This window comes from Gossypium hirsutum, chromosome D12 (assembly GCF_007990345.1).
Source record: "Gossypium hirsutum isolate 1008001.06 chromosome D12, Gossypium_hirsutum_v2.1, whole genome shotgun sequence".
Taxonomy (NCBI): domain Eukaryota; kingdom Viridiplantae; phylum Streptophyta; class Magnoliopsida; order Malvales; family Malvaceae; genus Gossypium; species Gossypium hirsutum.
In genome coordinates this window covers 47,446,583-47,466,035 of record NC_053448.1, presented here as the reverse complement: position 1 = coordinate 47,466,035, position 19,453 = coordinate 47,446,583, and the positions used below count along the sequence as shown (strand labels likewise).

Below are 19,453 nucleotides of genomic sequence, written 5' to 3'. Positions count from 1 at the left end.
ATGTTTTTGTCTCATTTTCCTTAGTTGCGTTTAGCCTCATGTAAATTCATCTCAAAGGTCTATAAAAAATAATAAGTTCATCAATGGCCAATCTCTTAAGATTCTTGGCCTCTTCAATTATTGTAACCTTAATTAAAAATCTCTCAGAGAGAGACCTTAACAACTTTATAACTATTTAGAATTAGAATATTCTTCACCGAAAGTAAAAACCTGATTTGATAAGTCACACAAGAGTTGTTTACACATTTCAGTTTCCCTATGTCTGCGAAGCCTAACTCAATAAGAAATATTCACTAACTTCAACACTCGCAACAAGTGATCCTGATCTATTACACATCCATGATAGTTTTCTTCACCTTTACACCTTGAAAAATAATACTTTCACCACTAAGTTCGCTCATGTGAATTCAACAAGTAGAACTACAACAAGTTTTTACTATTAATATGCATTCATCTAATAAAGTTTCTCACAAGAAAAAAATAAGTACTTAATTCTCTTTATACAATAACCTATACAAATCTCTTAATTATATAAAATATTTTAAAACATAAAATTTATATCAAATCCTTGAACGAACCATATTATAAGATGAATACACTATAATAATAATGAACAAGATAAACGTAGATTCTTGACAATTATACTCTGAATCATAGAACTATAATGAAATATATGATCAACCAACATTTATCGAATTTGAAAAAGAGTTAGAGAAAATGGCTCGATCCTCTTATTTTGATTTCTCGGACTGAGAGATCCATGAATTGGGATCCTAATGCATATAGATACAAATGGTCCAATGGGAGCAAGAATTTCCATGAGCATTTGGAACATTTCGTTTCTAAACATAAGAGCCGTTTTCAAGTAGTGTTTGATCGATTACATATTAATCAATATTCGATTGATTGGTCTGAGGCTATTGACAAAAAAGATTTGTCTAAACAATCAGCGTTGCAATTCAATCTAATAAACCTTGGCTAAATATACTATTTAAAGCAATCTCCAAAATATGTTTCCTCAAATCATATGATTTTATTAATTGATGAAATATATCAATTAAGTTAAAGAGTTTCACACTCCATTGACACTCAATTTCTATTTTTATATTTTTCAACATTTTTCTTAGAAATTTAGATCCCATTTTGGGAGGGGGGGATACACCCCAAATTGCAGCACCACATAAAAATTAACCCAAAATTTCCAAAACCATCACGGCGAATGAAAATAAATTAAAAATAAAATTAAACAAAAGTATTGAAACAATTATAAAATAAAAAAATATCTTTATTATTTCACTTGAAAAATAATCAATGGTATATGATAATACTACCATGGGACAGGGAGCATAGTATTTACTAGAAATTACAAAATAATAATAATAAAAGCACTGAACCGGCCACCCTGTAAGATGGCATCTGATACTACATACCAACTTTTTACTTTTGTGGTTTTAAATAACCCCTCTTTATTCTTTTCCTAATTTTGTTTTCATTGTTTTTTGTTTTCCTGCTTCCTTTGCTCTCTTTTCCCCTTCACTTTACAAAGGCTTGCCATAAAGAATAAATAATATAGAACAAAAAGGGATCACATCTGGGGTCTTGTCTGGACAACATACACCTTACCATCCCTAATCACACCTTCAATATCTTGCGGGGATCTATAAAGTTCCTCTATAGCCTTTCCTGCCCCTGCAATGCTAGACAGGATAGATTGTTGGAACTTGCCATCTTTTAGCAACGGGTCACATGAGTAATCAACCACTACTTTCTCTTCTTCATCCATGGGCACACTGCAAATAAAATCATTTGTCAGGAATGTTGAAAATTGGGAATGAATGAATGTTTTCAAGTACATAGCTTCCAATCTATATCTCCCAAGAACATAACGTTCAGATATTGATCACCATTAACTGAAAAAGGTTAGCAGAATCTCAACCCCTCCTTTCGGGGCACTAGTCTCACAAAATGAAAAACCGAAACAAACAAGAATAAATATGTACATCACTGTCTTTGTGCAGAGAGTTCGGAAAGAGATTACCTGTCATAAAGTCCAGCACCCGCGTAACCTTCTAGATCTTCACCATTTGAATCAGAGCGGAAGATAATGGAACGCCTTATGAAGAGAGCAATTGGTTTGCTCGGGTATCCCAATACCTGAAACGTTCTAGAAATTGTTAATGGATATGATAGCAGCATTGTGATCAAATATAGTTTTATTTCAATAATATAATAAAAAGGCCATTGTAGTGAATAGTGATAGCTTTCTTCGTCTGCTTGCATTACATTATTAATTCCATATTTTTCAAGCTATGGTATCAAATTTACCTAAAATATCCAGTTAAATCTGCAGACATGTTTTACCTGAGGAGAGCTGAGATTGTTTTTCTTGCAAATAAAACTCAAAGCACGACCTGGATAAGCTCCAACCAGAGTTTCTCCAAGTCCCTTCACCACCTACGTCATGGTACCAATAATTCCATTTTATTTCCCCAACGAGCATCAAAGAACATGATAACTGGTGGTACATACCTCAGCATAGATCTCTGATGAGTCCCCTGAAGAAGGATTAGTAGTATGGATAACAAATGCATAATCAGCATTGATTATTTCCTGAACCAGGACAGCCATGCATAGGTACTCGTGGTCTAGTTTGGCTTTCCTGGTGCTGAAATATGCTCTCTTATTCCATTTTGAGGCCCAGACCTTCTTTATAGCAGTCCATGCTTGCTCCCACCTCTGTTCACCTTCATCTCCGGGCCAAGGCATTCCAGAACTCAGCATCTTGGTCTTCAGCTCTTTCACCTGAAGGATATAAGAAATTGAAATAAATCTGACTAGTTCCCTCCCAAAGAAATCTCTGATTCAGGACTATCAGCTTCTATCAAGAAAAGAAAGCACGGAAATCTTTCAAAAAAAGGGAAAGAAAAATCTGATTTTCATGGAGATATAGGTAATAGGGGGAGAAGGGAGATTTCTCTTGGTCAAACAGAGAACTCAACAGAATACTGTCACAAGCTATTGTGACTGCTTCTAATGATGCTACCAAGTAGGAAATGAAGGCTTAGCTGAAGAAACATCGTAAGCTCAACAGGTAAAATGCATACCAATTCGGGTGGTGCTGCCAGCTGTAGAACCGTCTGACGAATCTCCCCAAGTGCATCAAAGTCTCCTTCTCCCAACTTTTTCTTCAAAATTTGCAACTTCTCAACAACCCTCTGAGAAATAAAGAGGAAAGAATGGGATATAACCTGTCCGATAAGAGGACTATTTTGACAAGAAGAGGAGCTACATACATAATGACACAAGAGAACTATCTTGACAAGTAGAGGATCTGAATGTGTATTGACACAAGAGAACATATTTTGCATCAGCAATTTGATTATTATTATTCTGGAATAATCTTTTTTTCCAATCCTTTGCAACTTGAGATGTACTGACTTAAAGAGCACTTGGATGTACTGACCTAAAGGCACTAAGTGCTCTAAGAATTTTCACATCCCAATCTGAAGCCAGAGTAGTTATATCAAATCCCATATCTGCCCTACCAGAGGTTTTTTTTTCCCCTAATAATTTTAAAGACAAGTGTTAAGTATCCAGCCTCATACCAGTTAGCAATAGGTGCAGGGCCAAATCCACATAATACTCCCCACCAAATGTAGCTCACAGGGCCTACACGTAGACAACCTTGCTAGGGGTCATCAACCTCACATGGGGTTATGCAAGATCGACAACATGACTAAATTTGGGCCCTAATACCATATTAAGCATCCACTCTAAAACCAATTGGCAATGCATAGAAGCTATGCTACTTAGACTCGGGTCAGTGTTAGGTACGGGTATGTATCCAACAGGGGTGTTTAGGCTTGTCTAAGGCTTTCCATGCATTTAGAGGATCCTTAGAGGTTATATTCCCATATCTATATGTTAGATACGACTACTTCAAAAAAAATGAAGAGGCTGAGAAAAGGGGCTCAACTTTAATATAAGAATAGAAGAAATCCAATATTTAACAAGTATGGAATAACACCGGTTAACGACGAAGAAAAGAGGATTTGTAGTTTCTTTTCTTTTATTCCTTTTCATTTCATTTTTCCTTTTTTTTTGGGGGGGGGGGTTGTTGGTTGCTCGTAATTAGATTAACTTGAATATCAATTGTTTACTTGCGAGATTTGTTTCAGAATATGACATCTGGTCACACAACAATATAAATCCAAGAGCTTGAACCTTATTGATGCAAGCTCAAAGCTGCTGAACAAAATGGTAAACTTGAACCCCTGAATCAGGTCATTGAAAACTAACTGCATCTACAGAAGCATTAATAAAGCGGGGAGACAATATCCAAGTTCAGAATGAGAACAACCTGGTTTAGTTTATCTGCAAGAACCTTCTCAAATACTCCAAATGGAAGGGCAACTGATGTGGGAATCCCAACCCAAGATGGTACTTTTCCTTTTAGATATGAGATATTGCGTGATTTAGCACCGACCTAGAGGAGCAAAAATGTCCCCATGCATAAATTAGACATACACCATTACAAACATAATTCAGAGCTATATCATGCAAGGAACTTTGAAAAGTCCAATATTCAATTTCATTGCAACTCTGTAGGTTAAAAAGCAAAAATAAAAGTTTGGATATAGAGTGAATAAGATTTTGCAAGTCTAACCATTTCAGGTGTAAATTCCTCTGCTGATATGGCATATTTACCACCAAACTGCTTTCTAACCAAAGTAATAGATGATGGACCATCTCCCTTCAAGTTACTTGAATCAGCTAGGTCACCCTCCTTCACCTCACTAAGTTAATGCATGAAAAAGAGAACAAAATTCAAATTACCTTTGCTTATGTGAAAACAAGAAACTTGTTTAGTCGTGCGTCATGATATTTGATGGATTAGACATATTCATGATCAAGATAGATAACACTACCTATAAACTACATCTGCAGATGAAGGTTTTAGGCGTAATAATTTCCCTTTGTTTGCTTGGAGGTCAGCCAGAATTTTAGGATCAAAGCATGTAGCAAAGCAAACCTGCAGTTGGTAATAGCCCAAATTTTTTACTTAGTTATCAGCTATGGAAAAGTATCAATGAACCAGGTAATCACCTTGCAATTTCTTGCTCGGACAGAAACATGTGATAAAACATCAGGCATGTCAGGTGTCAATACAGCAACTGTGCCATCTGGAATTTCTTCTTCTCCTTTTACACTTTTTGCCACTAAAATAGTAGGCCGGTCATAAGATTTATTCTGTACAGCAAGCAGCTCTTCTACAACATCAACATACCCAACAACTTCAACTGGACTGATAACCTGCCAACTGTCCCATGACATGACAACTTGCATTAGAAAATCCCAGCTGTAGATAGTGGCAGGCTCATATTTCTTTAATCCTATGCCAAAATCTGCTTAAATGAATCAAGCCTAGGTATAATTGCATAAAATATTGTTGCACTGCCAGTATTTTCTAATAACTGAGCCAGTTAGCAGTCCAATGATTACATGCCTACCTGCCAAGATGAGCAGTCTCCCTAAGAACAGGATCAAGTCGATTAATAAGCGAAGATAAAGTTGCAGCTGATCCAGCACGGATAACTTCTTCTGTAAATATGTTGATCTGGAAAAAATTCAAAGACTCCACTTTATCTTCCAACTTTGGTTAATAAGATTATCGTCAACTAACAGCGGAAAATTTAAAGCAATCAATTAATGTTGAGATTTAAAGAGGTAATAACATACAGCCCATGGATCTACTTCAAGCAATGATCCAAGATATTCTGCTGATGGTTGCAAGATACGCTGGTACCACTCAGCCTTACTAGACAGTCCAAGGCGAGTTCTATCCAGTACTGACTTTGCATACAGTGCCCAGTGAGCACTTTGACTTTTGCACATGCTTATGGCATGATGCCATCCCTACAAGAGTAATGAAGTAGCAGTTAGCATCCATGATAGAGAATTTGTATGATGACAAGCCATAATTGAAGTGTTTCCATGGAGCTCTACAAACTTTCTCTTTTGCTAAGTACAACAAGACGGGCCACCCATTCACATTAATATGCTAGCACTCAATTCTCAATATTAGCGACTAGAGGAAGGACGATTGACTTAGTAATCGATATCATTAATCAAAATTTCCCCAAGAAATATAAACTTAACACTGTATGACGAGGTATTTTACCTTCAAACAATAGATCAGATCCTCATTGTCATCAGATGAAAGTGCAAGGTTTTCTAGGACGAGAGTGATGAAGTACATGATTTTCTGCAAGAAGCACAAGAACCTAATCAAGCTTTCATATACAAGAATATATATAACAAAGATCCCCACAACATCATGTAATAGAGGTACATATCAGTAAGAGCATTGCACAGAAATACTAAATGTTTGATACAGAAAATATGGTGAAGACAACAGGATTTACTTCTGGTCCAACATTGTTCAGCTCCTCATAAGCTCTTTCAGTAGCTGTCCTAACGGTAGAGTCAAGGGCAATGTCTAAAAACAATAGATCCTTCAGACGATCACTAGACTTCAACAACAATGGCCGAAGCTCTTGACGAGCCTCAAGTAGACCCTGTGAAAAAGGGGTTGAAAGACGATATGTCAGAGAAAATAAACAGGTAGAATTATTCCAGGTCTCCAATCAAATGCTACAAACCTCAATCAAGGCTTCTACGTTTCTGTCTTCAACATGTTGAAGTATAAACCGAAGCAATTCCTGTTATAAGTGTAACTCTAATTTATGGTCACCTTTTTTGGGTGGAAAACCTCACATTTGAAAGAAATCTGAAGATAAAATTAAACTTACTGGAAATCCAGAGGGCAAGTCAGCTAAAGGGTTTATTTGCACCCCAACCATGAAACCTTCACCCTGCAAACAAGGAAAGCATTTGTCAAATGCTGACAATAATACACTGTCCAGACAATTTTACCTTCTTTCTGATATTACCTCTGCTTGGTAGCCCATGCAATTAGAAATAGCAGACTCAAGATCTGCACCAGAATGAACAGCCTATGTGTACATCACAATTAGAAAGAAATTATTAATATAGTGCAACATCCTATATATGGCAAATGAAAAAAGAATTGAAGAAAATTAATCCAGTATGAGAGAGCAGATAAACATAAACTTACGCCTAAAACAAGACAACAGGAATCTCTATGATAATGAGATTAAAGTACTTAGGACCAATGTATGAAGGATGCCTATCATATATCCTCCTTCACCATAACGTTGATGAAAAATCAAGAACATTATAATGAAGAAAACTATCAAGGTTTAAGAAGACAGACCTTCAAGGTTCTCATATAATGGCCAAGATCACGCAATAGACCATCCTTCTGATCTCTCCTAAAACTTGGGTCAGAATGGATAGCACAATCATAACTTAAGAGGCGTTCCTTAGTTATTCCATTCTCAGCTAGAGTCTTCCAGTAGATGCTAATGTCAAAGTCACTTTTAATATAGTCGATCAGTGCCTGCAAGCATATTTTCTTTTAGCTGGAGCCCTCTTGGTGAATTTTCACTGAACACACATCTCATACCTGACAGATTACAACGTCATCTGGACTAGTATTATTATGCAACTTCTGGTGCCATTCCTCCATCATCCCTCCCTTGCAGTCATTGTTCCTCTGAAATAGATAGATAAAACCCCATGTAAATATAATGTTAAATTGAAAAAAAAAAAAACCTGCTCTTCAAGATTGACCTGGATGACCAAAATTTCATCCCTAATTCTTTGTCCCACATCCCCTTCACCTCCACGACCAACAGTAGACATAATCATGCGCAAAAGCTCGCGATGCTGTGGATGAGTAGTGTATGTATTCTGGAGCAAGTCAGTGAGTCTATCCTGTGCCTTACTTATCTCCCTGCAGAACGATATACAATAACAACTACATTTGCATTAATATAATTGTCATGCATGATAGCAAAAAATTTGTACACAAAAGTTCCACTCATAATCTCAAGTCAATTAATCTCCTCTGTACCGTGGTTTCACATTGTATTTTTTATTCCAGATGAGCTGCCTCGTAGCCATAAACCTCATCCACACTAAGATCCCAGCCAGGCCCAATTCACCAGTATCTTTGGCTTGATCCATTAAATCTGATGCAATATTAAACCTATAAAGGGAGATAGCAAGACTTATTCCTTGAAGAACAATGGACAACTGAACATAATTAAACAGAACACAGAACTCAGAAAATTTATATGTGAAAAATATGAGTCATCAATGGAAATTCAAAGATGACAGACTAATATGCTGGAGTGAAATTTCAACCAAATATGAACCCTTTTTTTTCCTAAAGGAAGTATGACCCCATTAAAAAACACATGAAGGAGCTAAAATGATGCACACCACCTATATATTGCTTAGACTCGAGTAAGAATGTCAAACGCTAGTATATTGGAAAAGAGAACAAGGATGCATAGATCCTTCATGCAATTATAGATAATAATTCCATGAAAATTAATCATATTATCAAATATAATATTTATTTACCATATATAATATAATTGTATAAAATATAAATAAAAATTTGTATTTTCATTTTTATAAAAATTTATTTTAAAATGTTTTATTTATCAAATCTATATTACTATTTAAACAGCTGATTGAGTTGGTGTCACAAATTAATCTAACATTATCTCAATTGGAAAATGACGAAAAAATCATTATTTTTACAAAATAAGTTAAATCGTTAAGGGAAAAGAAAACTGTATTCACCAGCAACTAGAGCAATTCAATTATTACATTTGAAGAATCTGGATAAGCTTGGCAACTAATTTGGATAGATTTAGAATTTTTAATCAAAGTGAAGGTAAGGGAAAAGATAAAAGTGAATATCTACTTCTCTCACAGGTTACATCTAGGATTTTGTTCAGGCCCTACTTGTTCACAAAAGTAGGGTGCGTTCTAAAGGAAACAAACAATCGGTACTCAAAAGGATGACATAAAATGGTTTTTATTTGAACTCAAGTAACTAGCTTTATCTGTAAGACTGTAACATGCCCGTAATGTGACAGATTATCTGCCTTTTCTAGGAGAGGAGTGAAAACTCTGAATGAGAAGGAATCCTATAGCCATTTCATTGTAAACTTCCAGAAGCTGAGAGCAAACTATCTTAGTATTGCAAACTACAATAACTAAATTCCTGATAACAGTGCAATATCATAAATGAGCAGTAAAACCAAAATGAAATCTACATCCCAGAAGGTCGCTGACCTGTGCATAAAAGACTTTTGTGCCTCACTCTCCATTTCAGCTATTCTATCCAACAAAACCTTTGAAGTACCTTTGCCATCACCAGCATCCTTATATTTTCAAGAAAAGGCCAGTTAATCATACAGGAATACACTGATTAAAAATAACATATGCAGAACATGGACAAAAAATTTCCTGGTTGATATCATGAACAAGAAACAACCTTTTGATCTTGCTTGAATCTCTGGCTGAAGTCCACATAGAAGTTGGAGCCATTATGTTTTATCCACTTCTCTCCAGACAGAAGAACAAATGGCATCCCTTTAAAATTACCGTCCTCAATCTCCAACTCAATGCATTGAACCTAAAGATGATTTCAGGATATGAAAACAGGAAAAGTTTTTTATAATACTTCATTCACAAGGAAAATATGATAAAATTGAAATCTACTTAGTGAACCTGTTTGGGAAGGATCATCAAAAGAGCATGTTGAAAATGTTGATTCAGCAGCTCCACCTAAAGAAACTGAACCTGGAGGGAGAACAGTGCGAGGTGGTGGCTGAAAAATGTTTGCGTAAACTAGTCTCAGATTTATATGAAAGAAAAAGTGAAAAAATTCCAAAGTCCAAAGTCTTCCTGAGGAGCATAATAGTTTAAGGGATCTTACCAGCCACTCTCCAGCCTTTTCAGATAGAGCCCAGTGAAGGGTAAGCAGTTCTTCAAAATCACTAGCTATGTGAATCTTTATCTTATCAGCAGATTTGGTGACAAGCACCTGGAATATTCGGAAGAAGTCAAAACTTTAAAATATTTTCCATGTAAGCATCCCTAAAGAATGAAGGCAGTCAGAGAAACACTAGTTATCTTACCAAAACCTCCATCTCACCAAATTTGTAAATTTTCTTGTTCATAACAGGGCTGCTATCCAGATCAATTTTCTTAGCAAAGCTTTCAACTGCTGTCAATGGTTTTGGTTCAACTGTTATACTTCCTTCTACAGATTTCACTGAATGCTTATTAAGAAGCACCATCAGGTCCCTCTGCTTGCGCTGAGTTCGTTGAGCACTAAAATATCTTTTGTTCTGCGGTGGCTTTGAAACCTTTGTCTCTATCTCTCCTTTAGTAATCTTCTTTCGAATTACATCAAGAGATGCACCTTTTTCTAGTTCGAATTGCAACTCTTTCTTTGCTTCATCAAATTCCCTCTGATTATTGAGACGTTGTTTTAGCCAGAATTTAGAACACGCAATGACTGAGACCTCCTAACTAACCTTTTAAAAGTAAATGGGCAATCACCTAGTCCAATTTGCTTTAATATAAAAAGGCTTTAAAAGAAAGAAGGACTCAAAATATCCAGTTAGAAAGAGATTAGAAAATTACAAGCTGCTGCTCTGGGGAATAATTTGGCTTCCCTGCTTTCTCCCATCGGATATAGGATTGTATTTGGACAAGATCATCAGGTATCGTGTTTGTTTTTTCATGAATAGCTGAATCCTTAAATTCTTGTCCACCTTTTTTTGTTAGCTTTTTCCGAATGTCATCCACAGAAGTACCTGTGGCTATTTCCTCCAACAGCTCAGCACGAGCTGCTTCATATTCTTCCTATGAGAAGCGGAAGTTATTTGAGACAAGTGAAGAAATTGAAAAAATCCAGAAAAAAAAAATACTATTTCCTATATGTTCAGAGATTTAAAGGAAGAAAGAAAGCTTTAATTCATGACATGATTGTTTGTGTGTGCATTTATAGATGGCAATCCTGCATTTCTCTGAAGATTGCTCCACTGATTGAAAAGCCTAAAATGAAATAACAACAAGAACCCTTCATACTTATTAAATTCTAACTAAGGTATTGCAGCCAAAACAGTTTGTTATCCAAAACTGGGGCATGCCTAAAAATTTTATCAGATGTTGCACAATAAATTGCTCCACTCCACAAAAATACTGTTTAAAGCACATCAGTGGAGCTTCTTATGCGGTATATAATGAAAAATTAATAGTAAGTATTAATCAATTCAACGAAATAAGGAAACAACAAAAAAGGACCAGAAGAAGAAGAAATGGAAATGTAGGACTTAGCTTTAACAATATGAACAAATAAACTATATAATTATTAAACTTATTACTTGCCTTCTCTTTCTCTCGGGTGTACATCTGTTTACCCTTTCGCTCCCACCTCAAATATGCTTGAATCTGAACAAGATCTTCAGGTAATGAAATATTTGAAATCAATGTCTCCTTCCGAGGTAACTTTACATGAAAGTTCTGACCATTATTTTTTATCCTACAAATGGAAATAGAGAAGAAAAAGAGTGAAATCATTTTAAGTAGCCTTCTAAATGGCATGAACATAATAAAAAGAAACAACAGATACTTGCCATGTATTTCGGGCTTCATCAAATATGATAAACTCTATAGCTTGGATGCTAGGATCATCAATTTCTAACTTTAAATAGGAACTGGAGCCAGACTACAGAAAAGCAATTTGTAGACAAAATAAATTAGGATTAGTCAAAAGCGAACTTTTGTGATTGTCTCATTTATTGGCTCTTACCTCCACAAATGGAGTTCGTAAGGCCCTATTCTTGTAATTTTTGGTCCCTTTCGGTTGACGTGAAGGAAGTACCCAGTTTCTGTCGAAGAAAAAGAGGGGGAGGGGGGGGGCAAGAAAAGAAGCATGGAACAGAGCTTTCTCAAACCGTGATAATGAAAATGAAACACAATATAAACACATGAAATCCATAACCAATGTAGACTCCTAACTGGTACAAGTGAACTTACTCGTTTCCATCGCATATCACACCCCAGTGCAAGAGTAACGAGTCGCTACTGTAAATGATTCTAAAATTTACTTGTGTAATAGACCCTGAAGTAGGAGTACTAGCATCAACCTGCTCAATTGAAAAAGGGTGAATCTTGTGCAACTATAAGACATGAAGTAGCTAAAAATACCAAGCTAAGGTCAGGTGAACTAGTGGTTTATACGGAGTATATGGGGTATCTAAAATTATTTATAACCAAGCAATAAGTACCTGCAATTCAATATTCCCATCAACATTGAATCTTGCAAGGTGCTGCTGCATCGAAGTAAGAATGCATCAAAATTTTTAGATAAATAAAATAACAAATTTGTTTGCCAATGAATTTACTAGCACGTGCAAATTTCTGAAAATGGAAAGTGCTTCAGATATAATTTGTTTTCTTTCGAACAACAAATAAGGAAAAAAAATGCTTCTTTATGCATCTCCACTCAAGAAAGGAACAAATACATTTTAAAAAAAAAGATATTTCAAGAAATCAAGGAGCAAGATTTAGACTCCTAAGAATCATACTTAACAAGCCCAAATGCTGAAATGTAAGTTGTAATAAGTAGGTCCTGGATTTCAAGACCTAGAGAATTACCAAGGGAAAGAATCCCTCGTCTTCAAACTTGAAAAAAGAAAAAAACAAAGTGAACTAAGTTTGGCAGAAGGTTTAAAACTAGCCTTACCTTCAAATTTGAAAAATCTAAGTGAACTAAGTTTGATAGAAGTATTAATAAAACTAGCATAGCATGCACTGAGAACAACTGCCTCAATGGAGAAACAAAACGCAAACTGCAATACAGTACATTAGTTAGCAAAGCTACACTTTGTTTTATGCCAAAAAAACACAAAAAAATATTGATCTTATAAATAAAGCTCAAAAAGTTTAAAATAACTGAGAAAATTCATCCTAAGGATAATTTTTATGTGAAGTCTTTTGTTGCCAGACTATGCCCACTATGGGATAATGTCTGCTTCAATGGTGACCTTCTCTGTCTAATGAATGGGAATTCTGCTGAAATTGTTCGCCCTGCACCCACTCCATGTATATGCTTCAATGGGAATAAAGCACACAAGGGTGCAGATAAAGTGCATTACATTGTCCGTCTTAGGGATCGGGGACTCCATGACTTTGGCACTAGACGTTCCCAAAATAGGTACTATCAGGTCAGCTGAATTCAATAATAGGGGAAGGTGTTCCTTGCTTATATAGCCACATTCCAACTCTTCGCTAGATGATACGTGCTAATTTTCCCCCTCAACACCACTGTCTCTGATGTTTTGGATCTGTACCAACCCTTGACAAAAACACAGTCTACACCTTTGTCTAGGGAGCTAGTGTTGAGGTGGGAAACCATCCCACATTGACTAGGTAAGCATTGTACTGTGGCTATATAGACAGGGATCACCTTTCCCTTTTATTGACCTATTGAGTTGCCTTTTCTCAAAAAGACAACCATTAAAATGATCTTCACCTCTACCTCCATTATAGAGAGGCTAGAGAAATTGGTAAACAAGTCTGGAAGAAGAGCAAGGTCAAATTTATAGGAAGAGCAAGAGAGCTAAAGTTATAATGTACAGCTCTAAACAATATTTACCACCCATGTTTGTCAGCATGATTTCAAATTAAAGACAAGAAAGTTACAGGTAATGCGATAATCTCGCGCGCGCGCGTGTATATATAGTGTTATTTAATTATATAGAGATCCATTCTTTAACAAAGTAACTACCATGATTGCCAAAGAAGAAAAAAGCAACAAGAGTAGAAATGTTTTTTGCCTCAGAAGCCAGATCAGCAGCTAATACGGCTTGAGGGATGAACGTAAAGGCCCGTTGGCTCCCCATGGCTATTTTCTGCTTCCTCTTACTTATCAATCTGTTGCCATAGAACTTTGTAGATATCCAAGACCTGCGCTGCTGGGCAAACGAATTACTCAGGGAAGCATTGGCACAAAAGGAAATGTTAGGGACGCCAGAAGAATTTTTGAGTTTGCTTTGATGCTTTAAAACCGTAGGACGGAGGAAGTGCTGCTGTATCAAAATCTGGCCAACGCTATTACTCATCTTCCTGGTTAAGACTTGGTATTCCTGATGAATTGGATTCCAAACGTTAAGTGAAAAAGTTCAACAAGCATTTTTTTTCCAGAATGATCTAAACTCAAAAATACTAGAATAACATTGTTAATCGCATTATTTCCAAATTCATGACCGGAGCAAAAATGAAAGTGACGATCCAAGAAAACAAAACAATTCACCATTATACTTAGTAATGATAATTCTTCGATAATTTCCCAAAAGAAAAAAGAATCGAATCAAATTTATGAAATGCAAGTAATAATATTAAACTAGTAGGGAATGAATTTAGAAAGAAATTACCTTGAAAGAGTTGAAGATCTGGATGAGAAAATTGCAGTGAATATACGATTAGATTCTGAATAAAAAAAAAAGACTTGTTCTTTCCTTTTCTTTTCTTGCGATTAGCAAATGGATTAATATAAGTTTCAATTGAGGCTTTAGCGCCAGCGAGTGGAATGTGGGAACTGTCGAAATTAGGCTCCCGTCATTTGTGTAAGGCGATTTATCATCATGGGAACACACATTGCAGGTTTCCCCAAGGACACGTACCAAAAAGTTCGGAATTGGGAATCGTCATTTGTCACGTTCCAAAATCGGATTCACGTGGGGTTTGTGAAAGGTGGCGACTTATATGATATCTTTAACTCTTTGGGCTTCTAAAACGTCAAATTCTGTTATTGCTCCTTGTATTATGTATGATTGTAGATTTAGTCTCTCTCTCTATACTTTTAAGTTGGTCCATTCTAATCTCTACATACACATATCAATTAAGCGCTAAGTATGGATTCAAATTATTATAAAACTAACGAACTAAGAATTAGAATAACTACGAATTGAAACAATTCAAAATACGAAACTAACTAAGCGAACTAAAACTCATTCATGACAACTCATGGTGGATTTAATTATGCACGGTTGGTCTCGAACCTGAGTACTTAAGACCTCTCCTTTACCAACTCTCAATGCCTCGTGGAATTGATCAATTTTAGTCCTTATACTATTTGCACTTCAAATTTTCAATATTGATCCATACAATGGCAATTAAAGCACTTTTGGTTTCCTATACTATGCATGAAATTGTACATTTAATCCATTCTCTCTAATTTGATCATTTTTAATCCTTATACTTTTGCAAATGTTGAAATTTCAATCTTAAGACAAATGATAACACTATTAAATTCATAATTGTTTTTCTATGTATAAATCTGTGAAAATAACAAGCTAATATGACATTATATATGTGTTAATGTTTTCACCACATAATATTTTAGAAATAGAACTTAATAAATTTAGCAATTATCATTTGATTAGGACTGAAACTTAAAAAGTTAAAAAGTATAATTTAGATATAAAGGAGAGGAATCACGTGGGGTCCGCGACTGCCGACTTGGGATATTCTAACTCTTTGGTCCTCTAAACGTCTTTATCTTGGGACGGAATTTATGATAATTGCACTTTTTTTCTTTTTCATTTTATTATTTAGGATCTTTTAAGGTTAAAATAACAAAGTAATGATAATCACTAGAATCGGTTTCTCTCATGAAAAACGTATACATTTTTTTACGCCACTTTGATTTTTAGATCACTTTTTCAATACAAAAATATCACTCCATTAATTCAATTAGGTTCACTATATGACCCGTTTATTTTAATGAATAATATAATACTTATGTAGATAAGTGATTAGAGTTTTCAACATAGATCCGGGCATGCTTCACTATTTCCACCATTGTTATAGTTGGAAAGATAACTGCAAGCTATTGACATTAAAGCCCAAATTAGCCTGGAAGAAGCCCAAAGATGTGGCGCTCTAAGTAATTGTTTTGACTCATAAAGTCATTTCATCTTTTTCCACGTATTAGGTGAATCTTAACCTACCCAAATATATTTAGAGTCAGACAGAGGATGGTTTAATAGAATTTGATGGCAAAGTTAGTGAAATTTTCCATGCCATAGCTGATGCCAATAATAGTGTCGGTGAGACTTATTGTCACAATTGTTGAAAGGGTTTGTTGAGGTACACATACTACTAGTTTCCCGTTGAACTATAATAGATTAAAATTTTCAAAAAAAAAACGCATAAAAATAAAAATCAAGAAAATAAGAAGCATTCATTTTATAAATTATAACAATAAAAATTAGATGATTAAATTAACTTTAATCCTATTAGAATAATTTTTAATCCATTCAACACTTTTTTAAAATGGACAAATAGATTATTAAAATAAGAAACAGATAATGAGAGACCGTTTCCAACCATAACTAGAGAACTTTCTTTGTATTTAGAATGGGCACAGAAATTATTAAAATCCAAAGTAGATTATTGGAAGCCCCATAATCAAAATACCAAGAGGAATTCTTGGCAGTGCTATTCGGGGCTATCTTAGCATAAACTGGTTAAAACGATGAAAATAGCACTTTAAAGTAGCCTGTTAAACCTTTTGACAAATTTGACATACATTGGCGAACCCTTCGAACGGAAAAACATTACCTCTAGCATATGATTGTTTTTTCTAACCATAACTTCGTTGTTGTTAAGGTCCTCGGTGTTGATTTTGCTATTTTCCAGGCCTTCTAGGCTAGAAAGACCCTAAAAACTGTGTTGTGTTTTCCTACTTGCTAGCCATATTGGACAATATAACTTTTTTTTTCTTTTTGGAGTAACATACCAAGAAGTACATTAATTAAAACAAACTCAAAACATTAATAGAAGCATGAAAAGCATCATATCCCTCTCCCAAACCATGCAAGATATAATTAACTAAATCATCTTTGGAAATTGGATTGAGTGTAGCAGCAAGAACCGGTTTTTTCTTTTTTTACATATTTCATCATTGAAAGGTAACCTTCAACCATTGTTTCGAATTGCCAAGGTAGCTGCATAACACGTGCTCGGAACTACGATACAAAAATACGTTCAAGTATGTACTAAGTTTCCCAGATTTATTCACTGACCACATACTTGATGTAGAGAAGAACCAACTTGTCCTTACTTCATATCACACACTCTGGATTTGCTGTAGGAGGAGGAAAGAAATTGTTAGTCGAGCTTGGCGTTCGTGGTTTAGACAACCATAAATTGAGAAGGAGCTATATTCATTCCTCCAACGATGAAACATCCCAATTAAATGTGTTTTTGTCTTCCATAAATAACAACTTCTTCCTATTAAGTTGGATCCATAAAGAGGCACTACACCAAAACAGGCTTTTAGCGGCGTCTTTAACGGCATTTGTTATTGAAACGCCGCTAAAGATCGATCATTAGCGGCATTTTATGGAAAACGCCGCTGAAAATAAGAATTAGCAGCGTTTTATAGAAAGCACCGCAAAAAACCTAAGCCGAACGACGTCGTTTACCGAGCTTTCGGGGATTTAGCGGCGTTTTTAATAAAGCGCCGCTAATGTTCAGGCCTTTAGCGACGTTTTTGAGAAAGCGCCGCAAAAAATCTAATCCCAACGACGCCGTTTTCTGAGCTTTCGAGTCATTAGTGGCGTTTTTGAAAAAGCGCCGCAAGAAAACCAAAGCACAACGACACCATTTCAGAGCTTTTCGGGGATTTAGCGGCGTTTCTAAAGAAGCGCCGCTAATGCAAGGATTTAGCGGCGTTTTTGGAATAGCGCCGCAAAAAAAAACTAAGCCCAACGGCACCGTTTTTTGTGCTTTCAGGATTTAGCGGCGTTTTTTTAAAAGCGCCGCTAATGCTCAGCGCTTTAGCGGCGTTTTTAAAAAAGCACCACAAGAAAACCTAAGCCCAATGACACTGTTTCTTAGCCTTTCGGGGATTTAGCGGCGTTTTAGGTGTAGCGCCGCAAAAAAAACTAAGCCCAACGGTGCCATTTTCTGTGCTTTCGGGGATTTAGCGGTGTTTTTAGGAAAGCGCCGCTAATGCTTAGGGATTTAAAATAATTTAAAATATTTCTTAAAAATGGAAAAATTAAAAAACTATTATTTAAAATATTTTTAAAGTTTTTTGGATACATTACTAATTTTTTTAGTTTATATATTAAATAATTTCTTATATAATCGTAAAAGAGGTAATATTAATTTTAAAATATTGAATTAATTATCATTATAGTATATGGTTTAGAGTTTAAGGAGTAGGTCGGGTATGGATTTAGGATTTGGGATTTAATGTTTAAGGGTTAGGGTTATGCTTTAGGGGTTAGGAGGATTTAGGGGTTAAGGGTTAGGGGTTTAGGGTTTCAACGGTAAGGTTAGAGTTTAAGTTTAGATTAATTAGTTTTATTAATTTTTATATCAAATATGTTCTTATATATTTCTAAAATAGATAATAATAAATTTAATATATTTAAATTATGAGTATATAGTTTATATTATTTAAGAGATATATAATAGATAGATGATCACTTTATGCATGTAGATTGATACATGTATCAAATACTTTTAAATATTACTTAAAATTTTAATATTTATTTACGTAAAATTTAAATAGTAAAATTATATAATAAAATTTTTAGGGGTTATGCTTTAGGGGTTAGGGTTTATGCTTTAAGGGTTAAGGAGGATTTAGGGGTTATGGGTTAGGGATTTGGGATTTAGGGGTTATTAATTTTCATATTAAATACTTTTAAATATTACTTAAAATTTTAATAATTATTTATGTAAAATTTAAATAGTAAAATTATATAATAAAATTTTTAGGGGTTATGCTTTAGGGGTTAGAGAGATTTAGAGGTTAGGGTTTATGCTTTAAGGGTTAAGGTGGATTTAGGGGTTATGGGTTAGGGATTTGGGATTTAGGGGTTATTAATTTTTATATTAAATACTTTTAAATATTACTTAAAATTTTAATAATTATTTATGTAAAATTTAAATTAAATATACAAGAGATAAATAAATAAATAATAAAATTTATTCAAATTTTAGCAAATATTTATTGCATTTTTATTTGTGGCGTTTTTCGAAAAACGTCGTAAATTATCTTTAAACTGGAAAACGGCGTCGTTTCAGTTAATCATTTGTGGCATTTTTTATGAAAACGCCAGAAAATTTACTTATATTTTAATAAAACGGCACCGTCTCTTTCTGTACTTGAAATTTTAGTGGCGTTTTTTACTAAAACGCCGCAAATATGGATACAATAGTCGCAAATACTTATAAATAAAGTGAATATTTAGTGGCGTTTCTATGAAAAATGCCGCAAATAATATTTGAAAAATTGAATAAAACGGAGCCGTTTCATTGACGAGTTTAGTTGGCCCTCAAAATTTGTAAGATTTGTGGCGTTTTCTTTAAGCGCCGCTTAATGAAATGAATTGTACGCTGAACTGCGTAAAGGCTTCAATGATTTCTGCTGAAGGGTATATGTTATTTAAACATTAATATACACTAAATTATT

At 34.9% G+C, this 19,453-nt stretch overlaps 1 protein-coding gene across 1 annotated transcript; it reads right to left on the bottom strand.

Annotated features, from left to right (window-relative positions):
* Positions 1-1,272: 1,272 nt before the first annotated feature.
* On the bottom strand, positions 1,273-14,578 carry LOC107946236 (alpha-glucan water dikinase, chloroplastic). Its single transcript, XM_041106925.1, has 33 exons — positions 14,394-14,578; positions 13,797-14,105; positions 12,246-12,287; positions 11,995-12,104; positions 11,768-11,846; positions 11,592-11,683; positions 11,344-11,497; positions 10,597-10,818; positions 10,086-10,421; positions 9,884-9,991; positions 9,679-9,775; positions 9,440-9,582; positions 9,238-9,326; positions 8,000-8,134; positions 7,717-7,879; positions 7,550-7,639; positions 7,298-7,483; positions 6,954-7,016; positions 6,813-6,875; positions 6,663-6,722; positions 6,426-6,578; positions 6,182-6,265; positions 5,740-5,916; positions 5,511-5,617; positions 5,107-5,320; positions 4,929-5,032; positions 4,667-4,796; positions 4,361-4,486; positions 3,105-3,215; positions 2,530-2,802; positions 2,362-2,454; positions 2,039-2,154; positions 1,273-1,790 (listed from the first exon to the last, which is right to left on the bottom strand). Exons 2-33 carry the CDS (start codon positions 14,079-14,081, stop codon positions 1,586-1,588), a joined length of 4,410 nt encoding a protein of 1,469 aa, XP_040962859.1. The 5' UTR covers positions 14,082-14,105; positions 14,394-14,578; the 3' UTR covers positions 1,273-1,585.
* Positions 14,579-19,453: the final 4,875 nt, after the last annotated feature.